The following is a 14982-nucleotide window of genomic DNA, read 5'->3' on the forward strand; positions in this document are numbered from 1 at the left end:
TAAAATTTCTGACTCAAGGTGATCAACTCTTGGGAGAGACATTTAAGCTTAAATGTACATATACAAATGTTCTCCCTAGACCATGAACAACATGGACAGGTTCAGTGACTTAAGTCCATATAATATCACAAAAGGAACCCTATAATGTAACTCACCACTCTTCTACCATTGTCAAGTGTCAAGTTTATAAAAGTTTATATACATGTAGATTGTTTTCTTATTGCATCATGGGAAGTAGGTGTGTCAGTGATGGATGTTGCAGAATGAGTGAATCCTTGCCATCTTAACATTACAAAAAATTTGCAATTTTTTTTCTTCAATAAACGTCAAATGAAAATTCTTCTGCAAGACAGAGAGGCAATGTTAAGACTGGACTTATAATTTTCACAATAAGATATATAACCAATGTTATTTATTGGATGAAAAAGTTTCATATGCAACTATAAAAAATGTGGTAACAAATTCTATTAGTAAAATGTGATTCTCTTCATAAGCATGCTTTCTTCAAACATATTTCTCTTGTCTAGCATGTCTGTCTGAAGCAGATGCACCGAGATTAAAGTTCCATTATTAGCACAGAGGTTTTTAGCTACATGTATATTAACGTTTAAAAAAATTAACCAATGTTTAAGTCAAAACGAGGAAAGTGACATAATATGTTCTGAGCCTGAAAGATTCTGAGTTATATCTAAAGTGAATTTCATTATCTTTATTAATTAACTATGATTGGGAAAATATATGCACAATTGAACGCTAGAATAATAATGAACACAAGGTGGAAGAAAAAGCAAAAGGATCAAAGTAGGTGATAAACAAGCATGTGTTTGCAGTCTCAACATCAGAAAAACAAAATATCAGAAGTATTCAAGTTTATTATCATGTAAAAGTCAACTAAAATTCTAATTTACAGAATCTTTAGAGAGAGAAAGACAGTGATATGCAGAAAACTGCCAAAGACTGAGAACTACAACAATACAAAACTGGCAGTTCAGTGTTACCTCCCCTGAAATTGCTAATTTCCCACATTATTATTCATTTCTGCAATATATTTAACTTGGAATTTATGGATAATTATCAAATATTAACTTCCACTGTTAATTGATGGGCAATGATTGGAGAATTAAAATGTGACACTCCAAGACTTCATGCAATAAAAACTACACCTTTCCAAGATGGCATTTGAAATTATTGATTATCAATTGTCCAATTATCAAACTTATTTTTGTCCATAGCTTGACTGATTCTTTACTTGGCATCTAGCTATTACTATTCTACAAAAGGTTTGCATGCCTCATTTTGTGAATAAGATGATTCAGAAATATATCAGAGTCCTTTCTTGGGCGATTCTGATGATGGGGTGATTTCGACAAAAAAGTCAATGCTAAACATCAACATTTCCAAACAGTTTTTAATGAAAGTGAAAGGTGTCAGAGACTGTACTTCTGGAAATACACACATCATTTATACCACATTCCCAAAAAATATCAAGTTTTACTGAAGCCATCAAAGTCACACCAATCTCATAACTAGTGATACACCCAGGATTTTATCTAAAAAGGAAGCTTCCCCCATCACCAAATCAAGGAGGACATAGAAAGAAAAAAAAACAATGTGGTATAAATATAATGTAGAAAAAAAATGCAAAAAGAACAATTTGGTAGGGAAGAACCACCACAGTTAATTATTTACCCAAGACCATCTCTCCTTTCTGCTATATTTTGTTAGGGTTCTGCTGAATAAGAAACACATAAGCTGTGTGACATTTAGTTGTGTTTGCATTAATCTGTTGATTGCTTTTGAGCTTAATCTGTTCCTTATCCTTGATCATGTTCTTTGCTGATAGCTACACAGTCTACCATCTGAAAGGGAACATGCAGAAATTTCTTTATTGTTGTAAGTATTGTCTCTTGCATATTTTTGCCCCCAAATAGGCTGACTCAACATATCATATTTGAATTCACACTGCTGTAAAATAAGCTATTTCTTCCTATAACTTTAGCAAATACTGCACTCCTGCCTTGGTGTTCTGTTCTAACCATCTGAACTGTAACAGTCAAAGTTTCTGAAACTATGCTTCAAAAAGATTTTGGTTTCTTCTTTGACTGTTCATCTAACCCAATACCTGATATAATTTTTAGAATTATTGTCCTCTGGTGAGAAACAATACTTCATACTTCACTTTCTTCATTCTTCAATTCACTTTGTACATTTGTGCCACCACTGACTTTAAGCTGACAAAAATCAGTAATTTTCCATCTGCTATGCCAGACTATAACCTCACCTTCCAGAAATGGACTAAATTTTGCACATATGTAATATATTATAATACACCTTTATCGGTTAGGAAAAATTGCCACAATTTCCAAGCATCATTTCTATACAACCCACGTTCGCACACTTTGAAACAGACAGGTATTTTTGATCAAATAAGTATCTTTACTTTTAATTTGATTTTAGATTTTTACCTATTAAGTTAATCCATAAAATTTAAACAACAATTCTATATTGCACTTTAAGATAATCTGCATTAGGTTTCACACAACACTGCTTGCCAAGTGTACAAATTCTTAACATCAGCCTCTCTGCAAAAGCCATGTTGCTAATCAAGTTGGGTTTAACTTCTGACATCACAGGCTCACATGGGCATGTAAGGGTATTTACGAAAAGTTGTTAGGCTGTTTCTGTAGAGGTTGCATTTTTGGCAGTAATTAAATAGCTATATCTCCTAATCCAATCAATGAATGTGTCCTGTAAAGTGAAATGTGTAACAAATTAAGATTCTTCACTTTATTCTATAGCAACCATTAATAAATTCAACCAAGCATTCCTTCTTGTAAAATATATTGTGAGGAGCACTGGACAAAATAGATTATGAACTTAACACTTTAGGCTTATTTAACTGTACTTGGTAGACATGGTATCTTATATATCAAACAAAACAATTCCACAGCAAAGTTTCTTCAGCAATAATTACATACAAATATTAAGAACTGTACTTTAAATTAGTACTGTATAGCTGACATGTCATAAAACAATATAGTCAAACCTCAACAGTCACCGGAGTTCAGTAGTCACCTGGTCACAATGGCCATTCTTCACACATGCCCCATTCAAATTTCCTACATTAATATCAGCAGTCACCTATCTTCTGTGGAGTATGGTCATGTGTTTCTTAACCAGGTCATGGTTTCACTCTGCCTTTGCCAGTCAGTGGTCATGTGTTTCTTAACCAGGTCATGGTTTCACTCTGCCTTTGCCAGTCAGTGGTCATGTGTTTCTTAACCAGGTCATGGTTTCACTCTGCCTTTTCCAGTCATTGGTCATGTATTTCTTAACCAAGCAGTGGTTTCACCCTGCCTTCTGTGATCAGTGAAGCGTATCAGCAGTGACTCCTCCAAGTATACAAAATTAAACTTGTTTTGTTAAATGAGCAAGGCATGGTTTATATAAAGGTATATTACATGAAATGATAGCTTCTTGTTACTCTCTGGTCATCAATGATCTCTCATAAGAACCGACTGTCTTTTAATCTCAGTGAGTTTGAGCAAATACTTAATCCATCAATTGTTTTTAGTGTGAACACATTTTCATGCCTAATTACACCTGCTGGCCTCTGTTTCCCAATCATAGGTAAAGGTTGGATGCAAATTAAAGGCAAAAAAGAATCAAAACTTCGACACATACGATAATGAAAGGAGAATCAGTAATGATGTAATGTACATGAGGGATTAGAGTGAGGATACAGTGTGGAACTTTCTTATATATTAATGTTATTTTTGTTTTTGCTAAATAGATACACTAAATACATGTTGATAGCATGCTACTATTGTTAATACATGCAAAAATAATATAAATGACACTACTAATAATAATAATGCTAATTATATTTGGTACATAGTACATGCATTTGTTATAAACATTGTTTGAGAGCTGAACCTGCCTTCAGTGGTCACCTGTCTACAAAGGCAAACTTGGCCTTTTTCCCATGGATAGTCACTGTGCACACATGCACACACACCTTCATCTTCTAAATCTGACACTGTAACTTAAATTATTCATATCTGCCTCAAAAAACCAAGGCCGAGATAAAGAGGTCAAATATAAATGCTGAGATAGAAAATACATGATCAAAACATAATTGCATCATCAAACAATGTTTGGTTGCATTCAAGATCATATTAATACCCTTTACTTTGGAAAGGCCATTAAACACTTCTAGTCTATGAATGGAAAAACAGCTAAATATTAACTGTCATTGTGGAAAAAGATAAACCATTCCAAATAAGCTATTACTTGTATTCCTTGAAGATATAGGAGTGTTTACTCAAACTTCCTACCACCTTCTAGCTAAAACAATAGACTTAGCAGTGAAATCTGAAAAGTCTGACTGTTTTGGACAAACTGAACCACATTTCTCAAAACTGAATTCAAGCTGTCTTGGAAGAGAGTCGGGATCAGACAGTTTTATGTCAAATTTCTGGTAGGTGTATATTTTTGTACATGGAAATGTGACTAGACAAAACCTATTTTTTTCTTAACCGACTGAGACCTATTCCATTAGACAGGCATGAAGGGACCTAATCCATTAGACAGGCATGAAGGAACCTAATCCATTAGACAGGCATGACGGAACCTAATCCATTAGACAGGCATGAAGGGACCTAATCCATCAGATAGGCTAGAAGGGACCTAATCCATTAGACAGGCATTAAGGGAAATAATCCATTAGACAGGCATGAAGGGACCTAATCCATTAGACATGCGTTAAGGGACTTAATCCATTAGACAGGCATTAAGGGACCTAATCCATTAGACAGGCATGAAGGGACCTAATCCATCAGATAGGCATGAAGGGACCTAATCCATTAGACAGGAATGAAGGGACCTAATCCATTAGACAGGCATGAAGGGACCTAATCCATTAGACAGGCATGAAGGGACCTAATCCATTAGACAGGCATTAAGGGACCTAATCCATTAGACAGGCATTAAGAGACCTAATCCATTAGACAGGCATGAAGGGAATAAATGCATTACACTGGTTATCCAGACCAATCTGCAGACATAGAATTGTGCCAATAACTGATTGTCTGGATGAATGATAACTGCTACAAAATACTGTGCATCTGGAAGACATCTTTATAGACTGCATGACTAACAAATGAGTATAACCAACATATGGATGATTAACATTTTACTGCATTGGAAACAGTGCAACTGCATCTTTATTATCAAAATGAAACACTTACAAAATGGTGGTTAATGAAAGACATATAGTATATTCATCATACATGATTGTGAGACATTTACATTTTCAGAGCTTTAGGATTATACGATGAGCAAGGAAAGGATAAGTTTCTTTCAAATTTATATCTAACAGTCATGTAATGTGTAAAGCAATAAATATGCTCTATGTTTGGAGTCACAGTCATTGACACAAATAATCACCTTTTATATCACATGATTACCAGACAGACAAGTTATACAAATAATATTTTAATCAAATTAAACATCAATATATCATAGTTTCAATAAAAATTGTTCCCAATATAAACAATAGACAATAGACTGTCATCTCACAGCATTATTTCCTCTTTTTGAGATCTCGGATAGCTTTCAGTATGTATCCTTTTGTTCGAATAATGCCACGGCATTTGATAAGGACTGAGTACCGCAGAACCCAGTGTGCCTCCCAATGACTACCATCCTTATATGTACTGTTAGCCGCTACCACTTCCTGTAGAATCTGTGCAGGCATTATGGCTGTGAAGGAAGAAAACTAAGAACATTTTCAATCATATTTTTTTAAATTTAAATCTCCAATGAATTTATTTTACAGATTGTAAAGCAAGTCTTCAAAACATATATATGATATATTGTAGTAAAAATGGTATCATCAATAAAATGGTTGAATTATTCACATGAGGTTTACTGTTGTGATTTTTTATCCTTGTGTACATAAAAATATATATTTTAACAAGAGGTCCAAGAGGCTCTAAGATCACTCATCTGTCTGACATCTGCCTAACAGCCCAATGCAAAAGCAGCTGACCAAAAAATCTAGTTTAGTACCACACTTTCCATAGAAATTTCATCACTGCTGTTGACTGCATAACTTATGAAAACAAATTTTCAAAGTTTACTATGTTTTTTGTACCTCATTCCAACTAACAGCATAATAGCATAATCTGTCCAATCTTGAATGGCCTTTATTCCAGAATACTTTTGTCAAAATTGTTCAAATCTTGCTAACCAGCTTTCTAAGACAGAATTATTCAAATGTTTTTCTTTTTAGTAACAGCAGCCATATCTGATAGTTGATCAGAATCACTTGTATATTTTAAAGCCTTTTATGTGATGCACTCTTTGTCAACTTGTACATTTGAAAGCCTTTTGCGTGATGTGCTCTTTGTTATCTTTGGTCAAATTCTGTAATAGTGGCCATATTAAATGGTTGATTGCATCATTTATGAAAAATTCCGAAATCTAGTAAAATTCACTTCAGTGGTTTTGATAAACAGTTTATTTAGAGTTCTATTTCGGTAATGGTGGTCTTATCTGACATGAATACAATTTATGCCCCAGTTGCTAAAGCTAATACATCTTTAAGAAAAGAACAAGTTGTCCTAGCTCTACCTGCTTCTGACATTACAGACATCATTTCCAAACATTAGTGTTCAAGTTAATAGACTCCTGAAGCTTTGAGTCTGGCCCTTACCAACTGTTTGAGGCCAGATGTCTGAGAACCAAACAATTTATTTGACATGATTTTATAAAATAAAAATATAAAATGAAGTTGTAAAATGATTTTATTGAGAAGTTTTTATCTTCATGATGTTATTAGTCATGATATAAGGTAATATCACATCTGTGATATCACCTTAAAAACAGAATATAAAACATATAAATGTCAAGAGAAAAATATTGACGTTATTCTTATTCCATGTAAATATAAATATGGGGGACAAACACAATTTACCATTGAAGGGGTGTCTTCTGTTTTTTTTACTCAGCATAATTTTAAAATTTTATATTGGTGGTACCCTTAACACATTAAGGAGCATTATGCCAGAATCAGATTTAAAATGAATAGACTTTACAGGCAATGCAAAAATAGGTGCTTACAAAATCCGCAAAACTTATTTTTGTAATAACGATAAAATAAAGAAAAAATATTCATACTTTTTGGATCATTATGAGTAAGAAGCTGGATATCATGTTGTTTGGCAAACTCCCCCAGATCTTTCGGAATGACACAGCATGACTCCAAGTTTACTTGGTCAATAACAGGTTTTACCTGCAACAGAAAAAGAACACAATATTTAATTGTATGTAACACATGCCCCAAGATATTTAATTGTATGTAACACATGCCCCAAGATATTTAACTGTATGTAACACATGCCCCACTGTGGACAAGATGAACTTAGATCAGCCGTCACATAACTCTGGGTCTGTATTGTTCGTGGTACATATGTGATCTGTCAAGCACATTAGGTTAGGACAGATCTGGATCTCTATTGTTCATGGCATGTGTGTGATCTCTCAAGCACATTAGGTTAGAACAGATTTGGGTCTGTACTGTTCATGGTACATATGTGGTCAGTCAAGCATATTAGGTTAGGACAGAGCTGGGTCTGTACTGTTCAAAATATATATGATCTTACATGAAGAGTGTTTATGACAATTGTCAAGCATATTAGGTTAGGACAGATCTGGGTCTGTACTGTTCAAGGTACAAATATGATCTGTCAAGTACATTAGGTTAGGACAGATTTGGGTCTGTACTGTTCAAAATATATATGATTTGATATGAAGAGTGTTTATAGTGATCTGTCGAGCACATTAGGTTAGGATAGAACTGGATCTGTAATGTTCATGATAGAACTGGATCTGTAATGTTCATGGAACATGTGTGATCTGTCAAGAATATTAGGCTAGGACAGAATTGGATCTGTACTGTTCAGGGTAAATATGTGATCTGTCAAGGAAATTAGTCTAGGATAGATTTGGATCTTTAATGTTCATGATACATGTGTTATCTATCATGGACATTAGGCTAGGACAGAACTGGATATGTACTGTTCATCGTACATGTATGATCTGTCAAGGACATTAGACTAGGACAGATCTGGGTCTGTACTGTTCATGGTACATATGATTTCAGGTAAAGAGTGTTGGTAGTGATCTGTCAAGGACATTTGGCATGAACAAATTTTGATCCATACTGTTCATTGTGCTTATGATTTTCAGCAAACATTCTGCCATCATCAATCATTACACTGTCCTCTCAAACAGGAGTTCTACCAATATAAGCAAAACTGAAACAAAGAGTAGCAATAAGCAGAAATCCACTGACCTATCCACATTGGCTTCTAAACCACCAACATTTGCACCACAGTGAAAACTACCTCTTAAACCTCAAATATCATGATTTGATTAAACTTCCTTCAGCATCTCTGGATGGCATTTTGTCTTTAAATGAAAGCAGTCTCCACACCACATACTAGCAATGGTATGCGAAGATGTTCAGTTACAATTTAACCATATCTGCATTTAGTATGTGAAAATAATGAATATATACTTTAATGCAAAATTAATCAACTTAAAATGGTAGAAAGAAGTTAAGAAGACTATATCAAACAAAAACACCACAAAGACCATTACTATTTCCGCTGCTGCATGGCTGCTAAGATAAGTGTCTGTGTTAATTTCAATGAACCAATCTCGTGGATATAAAATTAAATATTTTTATATCATATTAATGCATTTCGTTCTCCACAAATACACAGAAACACTCTGAAACACGAACACATGTACATACATGCACAGATATGGTCCATGCAGGGTATGATGGCATTTTTTGTGCATGTCATATATACCTGTTAATAAGTCCAACTGTAAAACTGCACAGACCCAGATCTGTACCACATAATGCATGAACAGAAATGGGCCTATGCAGTTGGTTAGGAGTAATCAGGAAAACAAACAAGACAGGCCCTGCTCTGGACTACAGACAAAAGACAATCCCATAAACTCTTCGGGTCTATGACCAGAAGAAACCAAAACCTGTCCCTTGAACAGGAAATGTGCTCTGTCGGCACACCGTGTGATAGCAGTTCATGGTCTATGGCATCTTCAGCTGAACTTGACATATAAGTGAGTACACATGGTATTGAACAAGAAATATTAACATTAAACACATGCTGAAAATATATATTAATATTGTTTTTTCTGTCATATTACTGAAGATTCTGATGATGGCAAATTATAAGAATGCATGAACAGGACATGGTCTCTAATGATAAACTCTGTCCATATCCCAACATTGTGTTATGTATATACTGCACGCAAACACGTGCTGACAAATACCTTACCTGTGCCCACTGATACAGCTGTTCTAGCATCCCTTTATCCAGGTCAGAGATTCCAAGGGACAGGACTTGTTCCTTCTGGACAAGCCCCTGCAGTACCTCCCAGTATGGTTTGATAATATCTAGAGTCAGCTCCTCCCCATCTCCCTGCTCTGGGAGTGAAATCAGAACTGTTTCCACAAAGCTCACACCCAGTTCTGTCAGGGCTGTGGAACAATACTCAATAATTAATCAATCTTACAACAGACATTTTTTAAAAATAACCTAATGCATGCCAAATTTTCAATCTCAGTATTTATGTAACTACTGGAAGAGAGTGGAAGAAAGTATGCAAGAAGGAAGACGAGTTCATAGATCACCTCATCAATATGCACAGACCACACTCATAACAGGACTCTCTGCATCACTGAATGCTATAGGCCTATTTACAATGTGCAAATAAAACTTTTCATATGAAATACTCTGGAAACTCTTTGCTAATGTGAAAGGGCAAGTGGTATGTCATTACAAAATTAGTGAAATAACAAGCAGGGAAAACTCATACTGTAACAATAGTAATGCAAAGTAGTTTTCTTTCCAGACAGCTAAAAGGGGTGATTTTAAGGACTACAACAGCTTCCAGCATGCTAATGGATTTATACAGCATATATTATTCTGAACTATAAACCAAAACACCAAATCTGTAAAGGGACATAAATCTAATATTCTTCTCATACTGCTCATGGATACTTGTCTCCCTTATTTCAGAAACCAGGGCACAAAATTAGGACTGGTACATGCATGCAGTTGAATCTTACCTCTATCTACTATTTCCTTGAGAGCATCAGGGGGAAGTAATTTACACAGAAATATCTTCACTGGAAAGAAAATATGAAAAACTATTAATTACTGTCAATCAAATTCAAACATTTTCACAACAGTAACTATAGTGCTTGTTAATGTGGTAATGTAGAGTGTGAGTGTGTGTGTGTGTGTGTGTGTGTGTGTGTGTGTGTGTGAGAGTGTGATTTGGATTTTTAATGGAGCTTTTTAAAAAAATTCAGTTGTATCACTACAATGTCTGCAGTGTGACAGTTAATAGTGATGTCTAGCACTGGGGCATCATGTAGCATGATGTCCCACCCAGTCACATTATCCTGACATCACTAACGACCAGTCCTAACACTAACCTCCTAATGCTGCGCCTGAAACGAGGCAGCTGTTAGCACCATTTTTGTAAGTCTTTGACTCGACCAGGGATCGAACCCATGACCTCCCGCATCCGACGCAGACACTCTAACCACTAGGCCACCAATTAAATACTAATATAGTTTAACCAAAGTCTATTCAGTGCTGATTTTTATTAAACACTCTGTTACATAACTGTCATCAATAAACTTCCGGACAAAAGTTTATGGGTTGCTATGGAGTTTTACAATACTGGTCAGGTACTAAACTGGGTCAAGAAGGAGCATGTCAGATCTAATCATAACAATACTGGGTAAAATAAATTCTTTTTTCAACATGCATAGCTTTCATTGCGACATCACAACATGCAATATTCAATCTGGTTTGTAATCGATGACACATTTAGGTTGACCTCATCAAAAATTCCTATGTACCTTTTGACACTGAGTTTTGCTTCGTGTGTTTATCACAGTGTGTAAATAATCAAGGACTATGGATGTGTGAGCATCCAAATTAAGCTAATAATCAACATTTAAAGGTATATGTAATCAAATTATAAAAAGTGATACCCATTGCTGAAATGGTACTAAATACAAAAATGACCTATATGCCTTTTATGACAGAAATATAAACACTGTTCAAATTCAGCTGAAAGACAATTCAGCCTTTTCAAGTTAAAATATTGTCTTGTCTGGAGGGAAAACATTTTAATTTGATTTGGAATGATTTATTAGGCTGTCTTGCACTTTTTGTGCAGTCGAAACCTCCATGGGCCAAAATCCCTAACAGCTGAACTTACAATGAGTCAAAACCTCCATGGGCCAAAATCCCTAATGGCTAAACTTAAAATGAGTCAAAATCCCTAACGCCTGAACTTAAAAGAACCCAAAACTTCCAGTACTGTACATAGAATAGTGCTGTGGTAATGTAATGATAAGCTGACCAACAGGCACTGACTTTTTGAATTTTCATGCTTAAAGGAAATTGTCTTCAGATTAATTCAGCAATGAGTACTCAAGTAGTAATTTGCAAGTCAGGTATCCAAATATTGGACTTGAATATTCAACAAAAACATAAGATGACTCCCACTGACAACTTGGAAGATATGTTAGTTATAATTTTCATCTCATCTCAGTTAAATCTATCTTATGGCTCTTTTCCTTTCTTGAATCATAGGCAATACTATTTTAGAAAATATGAAAAACATGGGAGAATCCTTCCAAACTTTTGAAACAAACTGATTTTATAAGCTGTATAATGGCAGCCTAATAAAACAGTACTGATGTTTACTTAGAAATCTGCCCCTGTACTGTGACTGCCCCTGTACTGTGACTATGTTTGTACCAATTATACAGTCGCCCTCCTTCCTCTCCAATCCAACAGTACCAGTCTCTCCCACAATGAGATAAATTATAATTATGTTATTATTTTGTAATTCTAGAAAGCAACCTCCATCTAATCACAAGGACTTATGTCTTCATCTTAAATTTTGCTGATGTTATGCCCATACATGCAGGCACTGACAACATTATGCCCATGCATGCATGAAGCAACATTATGCCCATACATACATGCATTGATTGATGACAGTATGCCCATACATACATGCATTGATTGATGACAGGATGTCCATACATACATGCATTGATTGATAACAGTATGCCCATACATACATGCATTGATTGATGACAGTATGCCCATACATGCATTTATTGATGACATTATGCCCATACATACATGCATTGATTGATAACAGTATGCCCATACATACATGCAAGCATTGATGACAGTATGCCCATACATGCATTTATTGATGACATTATGCCCATACATACATGCACTGATTGATAACAGTATGCCCATACATACATGCATTGATTGATAACAGTATGCCCATACATACATGCATTGATTGATGACAGTATGCCCATACATGCATGCATTGATTGATGACAGTATGCCCATTCATACATGCACTGATTGATGACAGTATGCCCATACATACATGCACTGATTGATGACAGTATGCCCATACATACATGCATTGATTGATGACAGGATGTCCATACATACATGCATTGATTGATGACAGTATGCCCATACATGCATTTATTGATGGCATTATGCCCATACATACATGCATTGATGACATTATGCCCATACATACATGCACTGATGACATTATGCCCATACAAACATGAATTGATGAAGCAGCAGAGGGGGCGAATCCGACATTTTGTCCAATCGTTATTTTGCTTAATTATTACTTTCTGCACTCAACGATCTAGTGTCGTCAGCGCCTGGTAAAAAAAAAACGACGTCGGTCCATCTTACACGATGGTGACGTCATTTGGTTTAATTAACACCTTCTGCGCGCCGATCCCCAGCGTCGTCAGCGTCCAGTAAGCACATCGACGACCGCGTCGATGTCATCGCCCCCTCTGCTGCTAAGAAGTTATTTACAATGAAAATTATTTACAACTAACCGAATATTTGGTCAAGTCCGATACGATATCGTGTCCGAGGATCATGTAAATTTATCGTTATGAATCCATGTGGGGTCGACTGAGCATGACTAAAAAAGTTTCGAAAAACATTAAAGTCCATGTCACCGCCGCACCATGTCTGCCAAATATTTCGTAGCGTGTGTGTATCAACGCCGTTGAATACAGCAAGAATATTGCAGTTATCTCTGATTACTTTTGGAATCTGAGTGTATCGTTGAGTGACATATATCACGTCAGTGTTTTTATGCCTGCCTCTGGAAAATATCCTAGCTGGGTTCTTTTGATTGTCTAACATAACATCATCGTACACGACTAGATTGTTAACGTCGCCATCAATATCATCAATACCCGGTGCATCATTGATATCCGTAATAAACTCAATAACATTCTTTTTAGCGATCGCTGATGCATTCTCGTTGAAATCTTTCAACACCTCGTAGCATCGTTGATCATCTACGCTAGGAGCAACCAAATACAACTTATCCCACTTCATCCATCTCATTATTAAATTGAGTAACAATTGCGTCTTGCCGGATCCAGATGGTCCGATGATAATCATCCGGATCGAGTTTGGTAACGCTGCAACATGCTTAACTGGTTCTCTTGTTTTAGTCGCCGAAAAATCAATTATATTCATATCTCTATACATAAATTATGGATCTATATTGTGTGAAGTGTAGAGTGCGTACTGGCACAAATGATATGACAACCATTACGACAAGAAATAACAGATCGGCGCTTACTGGTAAGTGTGTACAATGCGGTACAAAGAAATTTAGATTTATTTCTATTAGACCCGGAGATGTTTTAAAAAAAAGCGAGGAGGTGACATCGCAGCCAAATTGGCAAAACTCCCCGGAACACCGTGGGCAAAGTATCCAGGAGAAAAACACCTCCCAGGATATAACTACTGTGGCCCCGGAACACGATTAGATATTAGACTCGATGATCAAAATCAGCCCAAACCCGGTGAGTATCCAATAAACGCTATCGATAAGGCGTGTCATGCTCATGATGTTGCTTACAAAAGTAGCGATCTGCAACAGCGTCATATCGCAGATGTAAAATTAATTCACGCGCTAAATGCTATTCCTGATAAATCCGTCAAAGAAAAATTGGCCTCATGGTTGGTAAAATCGGCTATGAAAGGTAAATTAATGATTGGCGCTGGTAATTAATAACAATCATCCAAGAAAAACGATGGATTCCATCTATTATTCTCCGAGAGGATACTGGAAGGGGAAGGCCGCAATTGGTAAGCTTGCAAGCGCTGCAAAGGTAACAAAGACCACTGCGGCTAATTGGTTATCCAAACAGGCTATATGGCAAATCTATCTACCACCGCCTAAACAAATCAACTTCTCGCGCTTTGATGTCAGCGTACCTAATGAAGTTCATCAGGCTGATATACTATTTCTGCCGCATGACAACGGTTACAAATACGCGCTAACCGTAGTTGATGTTGCGAGTCGATACAAACAAGCGGAACCGTTGAAAACAAAGTCAGCAACTGAAGTAGCCGATGCGTTTGAGCGGATTTATCGAAGAGGTCCTCTGCGCTGGCCAAATCTATTACAAGTTGATCCTGGTAGTGAATTTCGCGGCGCTGTTTTATCAACGCTGAAACATCATAGCGTCGCGATACGACGAGGTCATACTGCGCTACATCGTGATCAGGCAATTGTTGAACGATTCAATCGGACTCTCGCTGAACGGTTATTTGGATATCAATACGCGAAGGAATTCATTCAAGAAAAACGATCTCGTGAATGGGTCAAAAGGTTGCCAGGTGTAATTGCAGCGTTAAATAACGAGATTACCCGAGCAATCAACATGAAGCCCAGCGACGCGATTAAATACGAGTATATACCCGGAAAATTAAAAATAAATAGCGTTTCTAAGCCGATTCTTGGCGATGTCACTGTTAGATATCT

General features: G+C 36.2%; 1 protein-coding gene across 1 annotated transcript in view; it reads right to left on the reverse strand.

The window, feature by feature from the left end:
* Positions 1-854: 854 nt before the first annotated feature.
* Positions 855-14982, reverse strand: part of LOC149777688 (glutamate--cysteine ligase regulatory subunit-like) — a 38478-nt gene continuing 24350 nt past the window's right edge. The window contains exons 4-7 of the mRNA XM_089938739.1: positions 10172-10231; positions 9378-9580; positions 7183-7297; positions 855-5763 (exon numbers count right to left, since the gene is read on the reverse strand). Of these exons, the coding sequence (XP_089794865.1) occupies positions 5585-5763; positions 7183-7297; positions 9378-9580; positions 10172-10231 (557 nt within the window). The 3' untranslated portion in view covers positions 855-5584. The remainder of the gene's footprint in view (positions 5764-7182; positions 7298-9377; positions 9581-10171; positions 10232-14982) is intronic.

The sequence above is a fragment of the Sinohyriopsis cumingii genome, chromosome 17 (genome assembly GCF_028554795.1).
Source record: "Sinohyriopsis cumingii isolate HCF-2022 chromosome 17, ASM2855479v2, whole genome shotgun sequence".
In the NCBI taxonomy this organism is placed as follows: domain Eukaryota; kingdom Metazoa; phylum Mollusca; class Bivalvia; order Unionida; family Unionidae; genus Sinohyriopsis; species Sinohyriopsis cumingii.